Genomic DNA, 14,473 nt, shown 5'->3' on the forward strand with positions numbered 1-14,473 from the left:
CCAGGTGTCAAGATTTAGCTGAGAAATACCTGAAGACGGATTTTTCAAAGGTTTTATGGACAGATGAAATGCGAGTGACTCTCCATGGAACAGATGGACGGCCCCCGGCTGGATCAAGGATGGACACGGGGCAGCAGGTGGCAGCGAGGTGTAGGAGGGTTACTGGGCTGCTGTCAGGAAGAAAGAGCAGGTCGGACCTTTCAGGGTGAAGATGGACTGAAAATCAATTCCTAAACCTGCAGGTAGTTTCTGAGATATATTTTTCAAGCGGGGTACAGAGAGAAGTCTGCCAACACTTTAAAAGGCCGTGATCTTCATGCAGGACAACATCACATGCATCACTGCTTTAGTTCAGCAAGGCATCAAAGATGACTGAAAAATGACCTTCACCCTCCTCCTTACCTGCCTTAAATCTAATTGTGAACTTGTGTGCCTCATGGCTGTTAAATCATAGATTATTATATTGGTCACCAGAATACTTCTGAGGGTCCATTTTGTTGTTGTCATTTCGTGTCACTTATTGTTACACTTAGGTTAAAAATTGACATAAACTAATGAGGTGAGAAAATCCCTTTTCTAATTTAGCTGGTATAGTAAGTCGCACAATTTATGCGGTACTTGAGAAAGGACAAACCTCCCTTTGCATGGTTAACATCAGGTTTGAGGTTTAATAACATATCTTATTGACTGACGCACTGTGTCTGTCCAGCAATCGAAAGTAATCCAGAGGAGTACAATACTAGTAATTGTGCATGCAGTGTTAGAGTTGCTGTTGTTACCGGGGTCATCAGCATCGCCACATAAAAGCAGCCAGAACGTTAAAGAAGGGTCAGCTGTATCAAACAAATCACAGCATCATGAAGCTCATTAGAGAAACAGCTCCAGGCAGAAATCGCCTTCTGCATCCCAAATTATTGTCATTCTTGCTCCAGGTAAATAAAGCAGACGACTAATCAAAGCAGGCCGTCATTGCTGGTGTCAATGTCAGCTTGGTTATTTATAAGTTCCAATCATTAGATGTGTAACGGTGATATTTAGCTCTTTCTTTGTTCAAAAATAATGACTGCGTTCAGAACACAGTGGGCCACAGTCAATAATAATCACTTTAATTTGAAAACTTCAAAAGAGTTGATTGAAAACTGCCACTTGTTACCAGCCTCTGCAGTGTGTTTAACCGGCCTTGCTGTTACAAGAAAGTTATTGCACAACAGCACAAAAAGAAAGATGTGAAGTGTCAATTTAGCACATTCTTATATCAGCTAATCTCACTGGAGAATTATTTTCTTTCTTTCTTCTGCTTGCACTTCAGTCAGTCCAAACAAACACCGAACCCTGACACACTAGACTCACATGTGTGAGTGCGGAAGGTCAAAGGCTCAAAACTCTCCATAAAAAAAGAAATAACATTTAGTGAAATTGCTTTCTTTAACCCAGGGGTGTCAAACAAATTTTTGTTCAGGGGCCGTATATAGCCCAATTTGATCTAAAGTGGGCCGGACTAGTAAAATCACAGCATCATGACCTATAAATAACAACAACTTCCCTGTATTTTAGTGCAAAAAAAAGTTCTGAAAATGTTCATATTGATGGAATTATCTTTTACAGAACATTATGAACAAACTAAACTTTCTTAGGAAAAATAAGTTCAATTTCAGCAACATTATGCCTCAGTTTATCATTTACACATTACAACTTATAGATCAGTGTTCTTACAAATGCACTAAACATTTAGTCACCAGTACCTGAAACTGAATGATATAGTATTTTACTTCATGAACAAAATGATGAAAGTCAGACAAAAAACAAGACAAAAAGAGATGCAAAATGCCAAAAAATGAGATACAAAACGACCAAAAATGAGACAACCGCCATTAAATAAAACAAAATACAGACAAAAAATGGACAAATGACAAAAACGGGACAAAAAATTACACAAGACACAAGCGAGACCAAGAATGATAAAAGCGAGAAACAAAACGACAAACAAGTAGACGAAAAACACAAAAAACACAAAGCAACACAAATGATACACAAAACGCAAAATGACAAAAAATAAGACAAATAACGTGACCAAAAGGAAACGCAAAATAGCAAAAAATAAGAAGCAAAACAACAAAAAACATCAGACAAGCAAAAGTATGCTAGATGACTCATCATGAACAAAACAAGCAGTCAAAGCCACGGCTGAGCTTTGCAGATTTGTAGAGACTAAAAATAGGAATAGTAAAAAATATCTAGTATTTGGCGGTATTATTTTTCAGTGTATTAGTAACATCTAAATATGTCCAGTCCGGGATTTTTTTTAATTCATGGGGGAAATAAATACCAAAACATTTATTTTTTCCTTTTTTTTAAACAATCAATAGCATTATGACAGTGCCATGCTACACAAAAGACATTTCTGAGTTTTCTCGACTTCTAGACACGGTTTCCATAGAGGGGCAGGATTTTATGTAACAGAGACAAGTGAGTCCACAGTGAGTAAAAATAAGACAGGAGCAAAAAAAAAAAAAACAGCCAGAGACTGCTTGGAGTTCAAAGGTTTAGGATAAGAAGTGATTATTTTTGTTCAAAAATAATTATATAACTTTTGATATACAGATATGTGATTTTTTTTTCAGGGTTTTTGCAAGCAGTTATTTACACACTTCCAGAAGTTATTAAAAAACATTATCATTCATTTTGAGCCGTGTTTCTGGTAAATGTCACCAATCTTCACTCTGTTTTTGCTCTTTTGAAGTCATGCTTGCATTAGCCGGTTCATGCTCGGCTGTCAAATCATGTGAATGCAGGTTTACTGTATAGACTTTACAGCCCCTAACCTGCTCTGTAAGTTGTTTTGGTGTTGCTGATGATGCATGTTTATGAATGGGGGAATACCCCGCAGAATCACCCGTCTGAAAAATCAAATCAACCATTTGCTATAAAGGGTAAATTCCTTGATGTAAGTGTGTCTGTCTGAACTGGATGTTTGATGTTGTTTGATCAGACCAGATGAAAAGAAATCAGAACAGCCAACTTTGTAGAATAAAGATGGGGGGGGAGTGCTCTTTTAATATTTTTTTCTTTCATCCCTAACTTCAATGTTAGCAGGGATTCTGTGTTTGTAGTTTCTAGTTTGTGTAAAGAGCTTAAAAAGTCTATGAATGGAGGCTCCAGGATGAGTCTCTGGGACTCATTAAGTGCTGTGAAAGTGGGTCTTTCTTGGTCATTGATGGTTGAATTCACTGAAATGTAAAAGTTCTAATTGGTTTGTTTCTGGCTTCAGATTCTGATGAGGGAGGGACGGTGCAGTGGGGACGACGGAGGAAAAGGAGGATATTGGAACAAACTGCGCTCGGCTGGTGTCAGTGAGCGGCCAAGACAAGAGTTTCTTCTCATCTGGTTCCCTCTCCTCCTCTTTTCCTGCTCTGTATATCAGAACTCATGTTTTTGTGTTCAGTGTTTCTGTCTCTCTGTATGTTTCCACATCATCTATGAGTAATGAGTTTTGAAATTATTAGTGCGTGAAGTGGAAGAAAAAGAGAAGACAGATAAACCAGAGCTTATATAAACATGTTTGGCTAATTCTGTCCTAGATTTTTAGACTGTTATTTATCAATATAAATTATGTAGAACAACATAGAATCTGAAAAGAAATGAAGCTACTGAATACACTGTGTGTTTGTGGCAGAAAAGATAAATTGAAGTCATTCCTCAGCAAATTAAGGTTGTACTCCAGCATTTTGTTACAATCACTTCCTGGGAGTTAGATGTGATCAGGTTGTTGACAGGTGTTTAGAATGACAAAGTAAAATATTAGAAATACTAGGAAAATATTATATATTATTTTCCTTTATATAGTTTTAGTTTATCATATATGTTATAAAACAATAGTATAATATTAGAAAAAAATAGGTTATATCAAAAGTTTCCAGGAACTTATTTACCTGTTCTTCTTGTTAGTTACTGAACAGAACTTTGAAACTTGTGGTTACAAAATAAAACCACATTGGTGAAAGGACTGCTTCACAGTTTTTCAGGTTTACACAGGCTGTCTTCAAAAAAAGACAAATAAATACATAAACTAATGAATAATAATGAGTAATGAACTGAAATAATAATTATTGTTGTTGTTGTTGTTTGAGATAAATTTCGGGTTGATACAGAACCTCAGATTTCAATGTGTAGAAAATGATCCTGAAAGTGGATCACTGGGCATTTTTTAAAAAGAGTTTACCTCAGAAAGTATTTGATGTATCAAGCTAACATCTCTATAAATATTTATATTTTCTGCTTTAAAAGTTTCTTTCAAATTAGTGATTAGAACAGAAATTGTTCTGAAAATTTCATGATTTGAGATGTAGTGACCCATAGATATTTTTTTAGTGTCTAAAATATGATTAAAAACATGTTCTCTAATATCACAGAGAATCTAACACTCTAAGCTTTGGAAAATCCAGTGAATCTACAGCATAACCTGTTTCTCAAACACCTCACATGTCTTTTCAGTAACAGATCGCTGCCTGGAGCCGATGTCAGAAGGAACCTGTTCAGATTTCGTTCTCCTCTGGTATTTTCACATCCGAACGGGGGAATGCAGACCGTTTGTGTTCGGAGGCTGCGGAGGAAACCAAAACCGATTCTCCTCCAGACAGGAGTGTCTGAGCTGGTGTGGGATGGAGAGCAGAGGTGGGATGTCCCAGTCAGACCACAGAGGAAGTACACCATCTAACAGTTAGTCCAGGGACTGATACATGCTGCTCTGAACAGGATTTTACTTTAAAATGTGATTGTGAGGATCCTGTAGATGCAAAAGTGGCCACTAAGTAAAGATCTGTCCATTTTTTATAATGATAAACTTCCACAGCCTCAAACATGATTTTTGTACATAACTTTTGTATTACAATTATTTATATTTTGTTTATTGACTTGTTTTTTTGGGGGGAAAAAAGTGATAAAAATCTGAATGTGAATCATCAAAACATTTCAATATGTGATTGTTTTACATTTGTTTCGTTTTTTTACAGTTTTTGAATGTCAAGAGTGTGACACTACTGACAGATTAAATCCGTCTCTACATTTGTGATTTGTTCCCTCTCAGTCTCTTTATGTAACGCTCACCTTTCTTATGTTTTGTCAATCGCCCTACATCCTGTGTGCTGCAAAAATAAGGCGCTGATTGCATGCTGCCTCCTCCTCGGCTACATATGTTCCTCTGGGGGGGGTGTTGTGGGTCAGGCTGGGAGCCAGATGAGGTGCCAACAGGGGCCCAGTGTGAGAGATCACGCAGGGCCTGTTTTAGAGGACTCTCCATCAGACCGGCCCAGCAGTGGCGGGGGATTCCTGCGTGGGTGTAGATATGGGGACAACACACACTCAGTTTTTTTTCTGGCAGTGCAACTCTCAAAAATACACGACTCCACTGAGACTCTGAACTTACCGTGAGTTGATGTTTTGAAGAGGATATCACAGTGTTTGTTTTTGGTTGGAGCTGAATGCTCACGTCAGCGGTTCTCTCGTAATTTCACTGATCTTCCGGTTGATTCCTAAAATTAGTCACATTGACAGACAAGTTTTTCGCAAACAAGCCCTCGGAGGCTTCCCTCATATTAGTCACGATTCTGTACTGCACTGTTCTCCCACGAGGAGGATAGATTTAAAGATTTAAACAACACTTCCATTTGAGCTGTCAGATCCTTTGTAGAAACACTTTCTAATTCATCCTGAAGCCCCTGACAGCTTGGTTAAATATATCTCTAAAATACTAGATACTCATCACTAAATATGCACAAAGTTTTTCCTAAGAAATCAGCATATACAGCATGTCCTTGGTGGGTTTTTGTTCTACTTTTCTACCGGTTTCTGCCATGATAGTGTTCTCTACATTAATATTCTCTGAGTTGCATTCATTTTTCTCCAGTCCTATAGTTTGACTGGTGCACTGTGGTTGATTTACTACATTCTTCAGTACATTTACTTCTTACTTTTTGTTGATTTAGCTGAGGGACTGAGTGGATGCACTATTAAGTGCCTCAGAAATTCGACAGTGGTATAAAGCATATGAAATTCTCAAATAGAATAGAAGACTAGAAGAGAATAGATCTTTGTCACTGTTACAGAAAACAATAAAAATCAGTTTAGCACTCTCCATACAGCAGCATTAAAAAATAAACTATATAAGGCAATATTAACACACACTAAAAAATATATACAATGGAAATATAAGAGCAAAATATACAGTTCAAGGCAAGTACACCGTTAACACAGCTGTAGCTCATGATGCAAATAATAGTGATTATTAATGAATGAAGTCTCATGAACAGATTTTGTTAGTTGTTGCTTCCTCTTATGTGTAATTTTAGCACTTTCTATCAGTTTAATGTCATGGACAACAGACTAGTGGCATTACAGGCCTGAATTCAAATTTTGGTTTTACAAAAAATGCATGAAAGCCCAACAAATCTGAGGATTCCCTGGATCCTCTAACAAGCTTTACTGTCATGCACTGTAGCCCAACAAGCACACATAATGTTTGGTAAGCATTGTTAGCAGTTTAAGACACTTAAGGTCAACATTTTGGAGGGAACACTATTAAATGAAGTTGAATTTCAGTGAAACACTGAGGTTTTCAGTGATGTCAACAACCAAGCTTCATTTCAAGTAGACTTCAAAAGTTTGGCATGCAAAAGCTGAGTAAACTTGATTCACTAGCTCTGTTTAGATCCAGTTTGATCAGATTTGCTGGAAACAAACAAACAACCCCACAACTGTCATCACATTTTGATTCACGTTACTAAGTTCTGATGCAGAGAAATGCAGAAATGTGTCATTTGAAATAACTGACTTTCTAACTTTGCAGAGATAAAGGTGCTCACATCGAGTCACATTACTGAGAAGAAGCTGCTTGAGAAGGTCAGGACGTTATAATTTATAAACGGTGGAAGTATCTCTACATTTGGGTAGATGTTCTTTCACTTGTTGATAATGAAATGCAACAGACATTCTCTGTAAAATTTAGGCCTCAGTACAAATAAGAATGTACCATGTGGTCAAAGCAGAAGCTGAGTAAAAGTCCCACAGACAGAGGAGCTCCTAACTCAAGTAAATGACGGCAATATAATCCAGCAGGAGTTTAATAAACATGGGATTTTTCCATTGAAGTTGAACAGAGGCGTGTAATTCCATTTCAGAGATCAGCTGCAGAGGAAGCAGGAGTGGGAGGACATCTCACTGCAACAGTGTGTCACAGCATATGATTACTCCAGCTATGCAGACCTACATTCACATTAATGAAGTTGCTCATTAGAGCTTGACCCGACACCCACTGATCCTCTCTCTGCCTCCACGCTCTTTCTTCATTCTGACATTGTAATGTGCATCGCTGCAGGTGGTTTCTGTGGTGTGTGTCACATGTGCATGTGTTTTAATTAAAAACCCAATGTTTCTCCCCGTATCTCAGATGTCTTCCTTCTTTTGAAATATTAATACCATAGATCCAGCATAGGAATAATGCACAGTGGGTTGTCTTTATATGTTGTCTCATTCACTTGTTTGAGACCTTTTCCCTGAGCTTCTCTACATCAACAGGTTTACACATCTGTTGAGAGAACTCATTGAACTTTGGAGCAGAACAAAGTTCACACACACTTATAAAGACCATGTATATCATAGAAGTCCTGAGTTGTCAGTGACTCTTGTAACTCTGAATTTCTACAATAGAATCATTAAATGCATGCGTCTTTGTCACAAAGTTTTTTTTTATTTTTTTTTATAAAGGTTCTTTCATAGATTTATTATAGATCTTCTGGTTGTGTCAAAAATACCCATACAGCAACTTAAATTAACGGTTTTTGGTTATGTAGAAAGTTTCGTTAATCTTTTTTTTTTTAGTGACATGGCCTCCTAACTTCTCATTAAAGATTATGATTGACTACAGCTGGTGACTCATCTGCGCCACTTTAAATAGGGCCCATTTTATCCTGTCATTAGACAGAATCACAACACTACAGTGGGAAAGTCTGAGAGCTCAGCAAGATCTGATTTATTGACTGAACATAGAAGAAAAGCACCTGAAGCCATTTCAAAGCAGCTAAGATCCAAAATCATCTGGGCAACAATTGCTTTTAAGTATAAAGTGCATGATACAGTTGTGTCGCTGCCACAACCAGGAAGAAAACACAAACTATCACCTGCTGCTGAGAAATTATTGGTCATGATGGTCAAAAGTCAACAAAATACACAATTGCTTTTTTTTTTTTTAACAAATGTAGAAGGCTTACAGTTATTGGAAACTCAAGATTGCCTTGAAAAACTTCAACTTTAATTCTTGACCGTCTACAGTTTATCTCACATATTTTCCATGCCCTGTATTGAAATAATTCAGTAATATGTGTTAAAGAGACTATATGGAACCATTTCAGCAGTTTTAAATGGCCTTCACATTGGATTTGCTTCACAGAAAATCAAATTTTTAATGGTTTATTTTTTAAATACAGTGACACTGATTTATGCTTGCCACAGTAGCTGAAATACAAGAGAAGCATAATTAATTAAAACCAATACATTTCGCTTTATTTATACACTTTCTGCCTTGTATGAAGGGGCTTATGATTAGTAACTCATGACTTAAAATATGCTGTTCATTTTTTTGTCAGTGCTTTTTATAGATGCATTACTATCCTTGAGTGATAACTTGGTTTGGGTTTTACTATGAAGCTTGCTTTGTTTTAATTGCAAATGCTTCAGTTCATCAAGGTTCTTCCACAGACCTCATGACCTCCTTTGCTTGTTGATGAGGCCTGCAGAGCATCTCCACCAAAATCAAACTTCTACTTCCGACTCTGTATGTGTCCATCCCTTTTCTTTGCGGGTTGCCTTCAGGTTTAGTAGTCTGATGTTCTAAGAGCTTGAGCAGAAGGTGAGTGGACTTTTGATTCTTGTAGAAAGGTGGAAAATCTTCTACAAGAACCAGAAAAAGTCCAGTTAGGACCACTGTGGTCTGGATAACTGACAATCTACACTGACTGTTCTGATTTAATTTTAACCAAGACAGACTGAACTTATTTGGATTTGGATTTCTCTCTTTCTTTTGAATTCAAAGCACCTTAGATGAACTTCTATTGCATCCACCACTGACTTAAGGCTACAGATTCATTAATTTGGTTGCTCTTGGCTTAATTTCAAATATAATCCCAATTATTTAAATCATGGCTCACCCTTTTCTGTGGCTTTGACTGTGGAAATGCAGAATCCCCTGAGCTTTTACTGACCTATTAATGTGTATTATTGCAGAATTGAATGGCTCATTAAAAAGTGAAAATAGGATTATATTTGACTGTTCATCCAAAACGCCAATATATTCTTTAATTCACTAGAGAAAGAGAAAAGCAATAAATCTAAGCCGGTGAGAAGCAGCCATTGTGCGGATGGGAGCTGTCCGTGGTGCTGAACGAGTTCAGATTTGGATGGAAAAACACGTTTCATGTGCATGTGAACAGACGAAAAATTCTGCAGGTTCTCACAAAAACAATAGTTTTTCTTAGTCGTGATGCCTCCTATCCTACATCAGGAGGTCACAACTTGTTAAAGTCCTTTCTTACCTCTACATCACTACATCTCAGCCAATGGGAAGGCTCACAGCAGAACCCAAACGCCACCCAGGATGACGTGTTTGCTGGCGTAGATGTTGCAGTTTGATGGTTGCTACTAAATGAATGCAGTGGGATGGAGAGCTGGACACACTGCTGGTCAGACGGAGCGCACTGCTGACTCCAGACGAGTCTCAGTTTACCCGGATTTCTTATCAGGGAGGATTTTCTGCTAGTTGGCTTTTCTTTACCTTCTCTCATTGTATTCTCTCCTCGAGTGGTAAGTTGCATGAAAAATTGCCATGCATTGTGCTTGATGTATTTTCATTAAAGTTGTGCAAACACTTTTGGAGACACAAGCAGAACTTGCTCTGAGGTCAATAGAGTTTAAAATCAAATTTACACTCTTAAACTCATCTTTTAACCCTGATTTCAGTTCATTATATACTTGATTAAAAGAAAGAGGCCTAAATCTTAAAGTTCTCTTCATTCCAGCCACTAATTTTGACGTTAATAGTAATATTTGTAATGAAATGTAGTTGATATTTGTGTTGGTCCCAGAGGAACAGCATGCTGTCGTCCCTGAAGACCCTGCTGCTGCTCTCGGTCCTGTGCGCACCGACTCCAGCTTGTGCCTGCGCCTCTACAGAGCACGCTCCGACCTCCTCTGCGACGACCAGCTGGCTGTCCGGGCTCCGGAGTGAGGAGACGGATCCCGGTTACTCCCCAGTGGACGGATGGGGCTCCCTGCTGCAGTCCCGAGGAGTATCTCTCCCTTCATCCTCCTCCTCCTCCTCCTCCTCCTCCTCTTCCGCTGAGTCAGTCGGGAAAAAAAGGACTTCAAACCCCGCAAACTACCGCTTCATGAGCCGGAGCCAAGCTCAGGGGCAGATGCTCCGCAACAGCAGCCAAAGGGGACCGTCGGAGCAGACTGACGCTGTCCGTGGACGTCCCGACCAACATCATGAACGTCCCTGTTCGACGTGGCAAAAGGCCAGAACCTGCGCGCAAGGCGGCGAGAGAACAGCGCGTCTCTGCGCGCAGATTGGACGCGAAAATGAACCCTGGACAACTTTACTTTGACAGACAGCCATGAGCAGTGCTGGTATCGCTCTAAAATGTAATGAATCACTTTTTCTTTTAAGAGTAAACATTTATTTAATTTCCACAGAAGAGCGGTGTTCTGTTCAGAATGTCCAAAAATTCGGCTATGCAGTGATTCATTGCTGTCATGTAAGACGTCAATGTTCCCTTAATTTCTCAAACTAATTGGAAGTAAACAAACATAAGATAATGATTTTTGTTTAAAACTCAGCTTCAAACTCCTAGAAAATGCAAAATTTGGCTGATAAATGATATAAACTGAGACAAAACATTGGCTTGGTCATGATGTTAACAGCAGACTGACCATCTTAAAATAGATATCTATTCTTTATTCCACTTTCATTGAAGCTTATTTAATTTGCTAGTTGCCATTTTGCCTCTGTGGTGAGTTAATCCACTAATTCCATAGTAATAGTATCTTAAATCAAGACAGAATAAGGTCAAAAGCAAAACAAGCATAAAATTAATTCAATTTATATTATCAAAAATGCTAGTAAAAATAAGATTTGGGATGGATTTATTTCACCCCTTGGCAGCTTCTTAATAATCTGGAAAAAAAAATGTAATCTAAATAATTTACTGTTTTAATTTTATTTTATATATTTCCATTTTTAGTTATTATTATAGTGGAGGTGGTTTACTTTTAAAGCAGGAATAATTAAAATCTAGCCCTTAGATTTTCTGTTCAGTTTAATTTTAATGAGATTTGTTCGTCCCAGCTCATCATATTGAAATTAGTGGACCAAACTGGAAGAACAAAGCAGTCATGATTCTTAGGTGGTTTTGCATCATCCAGATATCCTCTGAAATGTTTTTGCTGCCCTGTTTCACATTCATAGCACAGGATTTCACACCATGACTCATTTCAGGATTTGGTTTTCTCTTTGCTGCTTCCCTTTTTCATTTATTAAAGTTTTTTTTTCTTCTCACCAGTTCACGTGGGAGCCTATAATGATTCCAGATTCAACACTGAGAGTGGAAGAAAAAATCAACAACTCGACACTGACAATGAAATACTGTACAAATCATCTGCAAGATCACAGTAAAATGCAAAATGCAATGGGAATGTATGTGTTCATCAGATGTCTCTTATTTTATACTCAAATAAAGGATTATTTTTCCCTCAATAAAGGCACATGTAACTACAGACACTGGCTTCTTTATATGCAACATTTAAACAATGACATCTATGAAATATTTGTGGAAATGATCCTTACTTCCAGGATTTTAACACCCACAAAACTAGACTGACTGATTCTTATCATACATCTATCTGTGTCACTGTTTCACATAAAGCCAAAATACACTTGAGGCATCCACTGCGAGGTGTCAATTTAGAATGTTATTACATATTTCAACACCAGGGGGCACTAAAACGATATTTTTCATTCACAAAATGTCCCATTTTGGACAATCCTAATCACCAATAATTAATAACCAAATATAATTGAAACAGAATTCTCTGGGGTTTAAACAAAGCAATTATTCACCGACACTGTGTTTCATACCAGCATTATTTTTACAATTAAATTTATACACAGATTTTAATTGCATCTATTTATTTATCGTTGCCCAGCTGAGGTCAGGAAATGTCACTGATCAGTATTTTTAGTCACTTGATATATTTATTCCAATAATATACAAAAGCCTGAAGAAAGTAGAGTTCACCTGCCTCATGTAAGACTCAAGAGAACAAAACAATGGCGACACATTGTGGTCATTTGGGATAACTACACTCAGGTTGTGAATCTGAAAATGCACAGGTCACTCTGCTTGTATATCAACGTGAAAATAAAAGTTCTATTTTATATGTATTTTTACTATTGTTGTGATTCAGGCCAATACAGTTCTGTTATAAATGTGTACATTGCAATGTGTGTCAAACTAATTTCATCATGGTTAATGAGTAAGTATGTCAGAGTGTTCTAAAAGAAGAAGGGATACACATGCATTAGAGAGGGAATTAATAATATGGCAATAATATAATGATAATGTTAGTAATTAATCAGTAGTGCAGAGATAGCATAATTATTAGTTATCAATAGTGGAGGAACAATATAGTGATTAGTAGCAAATCACAAATAAATGGTTTCATTCAGTTTCGTCGTTCAGATTACAAATCCCAACACAATGCTAAAGCATGACATAAACTGAATTAAATTTAAAAAACAATAATCTGAAAGATTAATGGGGAGCATTGCAGTAGTGATTAGTTTTATGAACTTCCAAAACATATTGTAGCACTGAGCGGCGACTTAAGGCAGGAATAATGAGAGATCTTGTAGTTCAACACACCAGGCTTATTGTCGTCAGCACAATAAGCACTCCAGAACTCGCATGTACCAGCTCGCAGGCTGAGGTCACTTCTCCCACTAACCCCATTTATAAATGAGGCTCCATGGGCCTTATTTATAAAACATTGCAACTTCACAAACAAGAATACAGAATGTGTCTGACCAAAAACCTCTAAAGACTCACTACAGCCAAGATAAAGACACAACTCAGCTGCACCACATCCACTAATCACTGCACACATTAGCACCGTGAGCCAACTGTGGCTAAAGAACCACATTTACCAAGACAACTATCCAGTACAAAGCCCTAAACACCAAGAAACACATTAAAGAGGATTTTACTGCTGGAAGCTGCAAGCCAACACCTAAAGAACAAACTAAAGCAATGGAGCCAAACCCGGTTCAATGAAGAGAAGCAGAGGAAATGTTTGACTGCAGCCGAATAAAGCAGAAGACACTGAGCTGCTCAGGTGTTCCTGATAACACCAAGCAGCCACCTGGACAGCCAATAGGAACACAGCTTACTGGAAGTCCAGGGGACTGGCTTAGTGAAGGAAATTTAGTTTAAAGTTGAAGCAGAAAGTTAACAAAGAAAGTTGAAAATATTCTTCTGATACCTGAAATCTGAGTTTTCACACAAAGAACTCCTGAACATGTCAAACTGGTTCCATCCATAGTAGAACCATCACTATAAAAATGTCATAGTATGGTGTGTTGCTCAATAAACATTACCACCGCTGTCTCGGGTCGCCGAGGAGTGACACAAAACAGAACAAACGCTGGTTTCCAGGGGGTTAGGCGGCTATTTATTTGAAAGAGTAAGTTTACAACAACACAACATGTGAGCAGAAAAATCACAAAGTCTGTCTTTAGTTCAGCTGAAAATATTAGTTTTTGTCTTTTTTATTGACCAAACTTTTCAGGAAGTAGATGAAGAATAATTAAAGCTCTCATGTAGAAGTCCAACTTATTTTGGATCCTTGTGGAGAGTTTAGTATTAGTTTGTAAAGCTGTTGAGTTTTTAGAGTCACATGGATTGTTTTGACATTTAATAGAGTTTAGTGTCTGATTGTAATTCTGTTCAGTGAATGGATAATTTCAGTTAAGAAGATATGTTTTATTTTTGCTTAAGCACTTTTTGTTGTTTAGTTGGCTGATGTGGTCAACTTGAAGCTGCTGAGTGTGTGCATTAAAATCCTCCAAGACAAATGTTACAAAGTGGTTGCTGGAGTTATTTCAATTATGCATATATTTATGGAAAATACTGAAATGTGTTATGCACATCTAGCCACAGAACTTTCATCCATATTTTACATGAAGAACTATTTTCAATATTGCCTGCCCTTGCTCTGGTTTTTTTTTTCAGATTTGTTTTTAGCTCAGTGTTTTTTATTATTATTATTATCCCTTAATGTTATCTCTATAATAACATTTTAACAGGCAAAATGCTCTTAAATTACAACAGCATGCAGGAAATAGGATCAATAATTTTCCAAATTAGACCCC

The 14,473-nt window shown here is 37.5% G+C and overlaps 1 protein-coding gene and 1 long non-coding RNA gene across 2 annotated transcripts; one reads left to right on the forward strand and one right to left on the reverse strand.

Moving 5' to 3' along the window:
* Nucleotides 1-4,537: 4,537 nt before the first annotated feature.
* Nucleotides 4,538-6,798, reverse strand: LOC127535395 (uncharacterized). Its single transcript, XR_007944242.1, has 3 exons — nucleotides 5,423-6,798; nucleotides 5,104-5,325; nucleotides 4,538-4,648 (listed from the first exon to the last, which is right to left on the reverse strand). It is a non-coding gene; the product is annotated as an uncharacterized LOC127535395 (long non-coding RNA).
* Nucleotides 6,799-10,058: 3,260 nt separating this feature from the next.
* Nucleotides 10,059-10,775, forward strand: ucn3l (urocortin 3, like). Its single transcript, XM_051956929.1, is given in 6 exon segments — nucleotides 10,059-10,191; nucleotides 10,194-10,258; nucleotides 10,260-10,475; nucleotides 10,477-10,542; nucleotides 10,544-10,594; nucleotides 10,596-10,775. Coding segments are annotated over 6 exon segments (507 nt in total). The 5' UTR covers nucleotides 10,059-10,139; the 3' UTR covers nucleotides 10,653-10,775.
* The last annotated feature ends 3,698 nt before the right edge of the window (nucleotides 10,776-14,473 follow it).

The sequence above is a fragment of the Acanthochromis polyacanthus genome, chromosome 1 (assembly GCF_021347895.1).
Source record: "Acanthochromis polyacanthus isolate Apoly-LR-REF ecotype Palm Island chromosome 1, KAUST_Apoly_ChrSc, whole genome shotgun sequence".
Classification (NCBI taxonomy): Eukaryota; Metazoa; Chordata; class Actinopteri; family Pomacentridae; genus Acanthochromis; species Acanthochromis polyacanthus.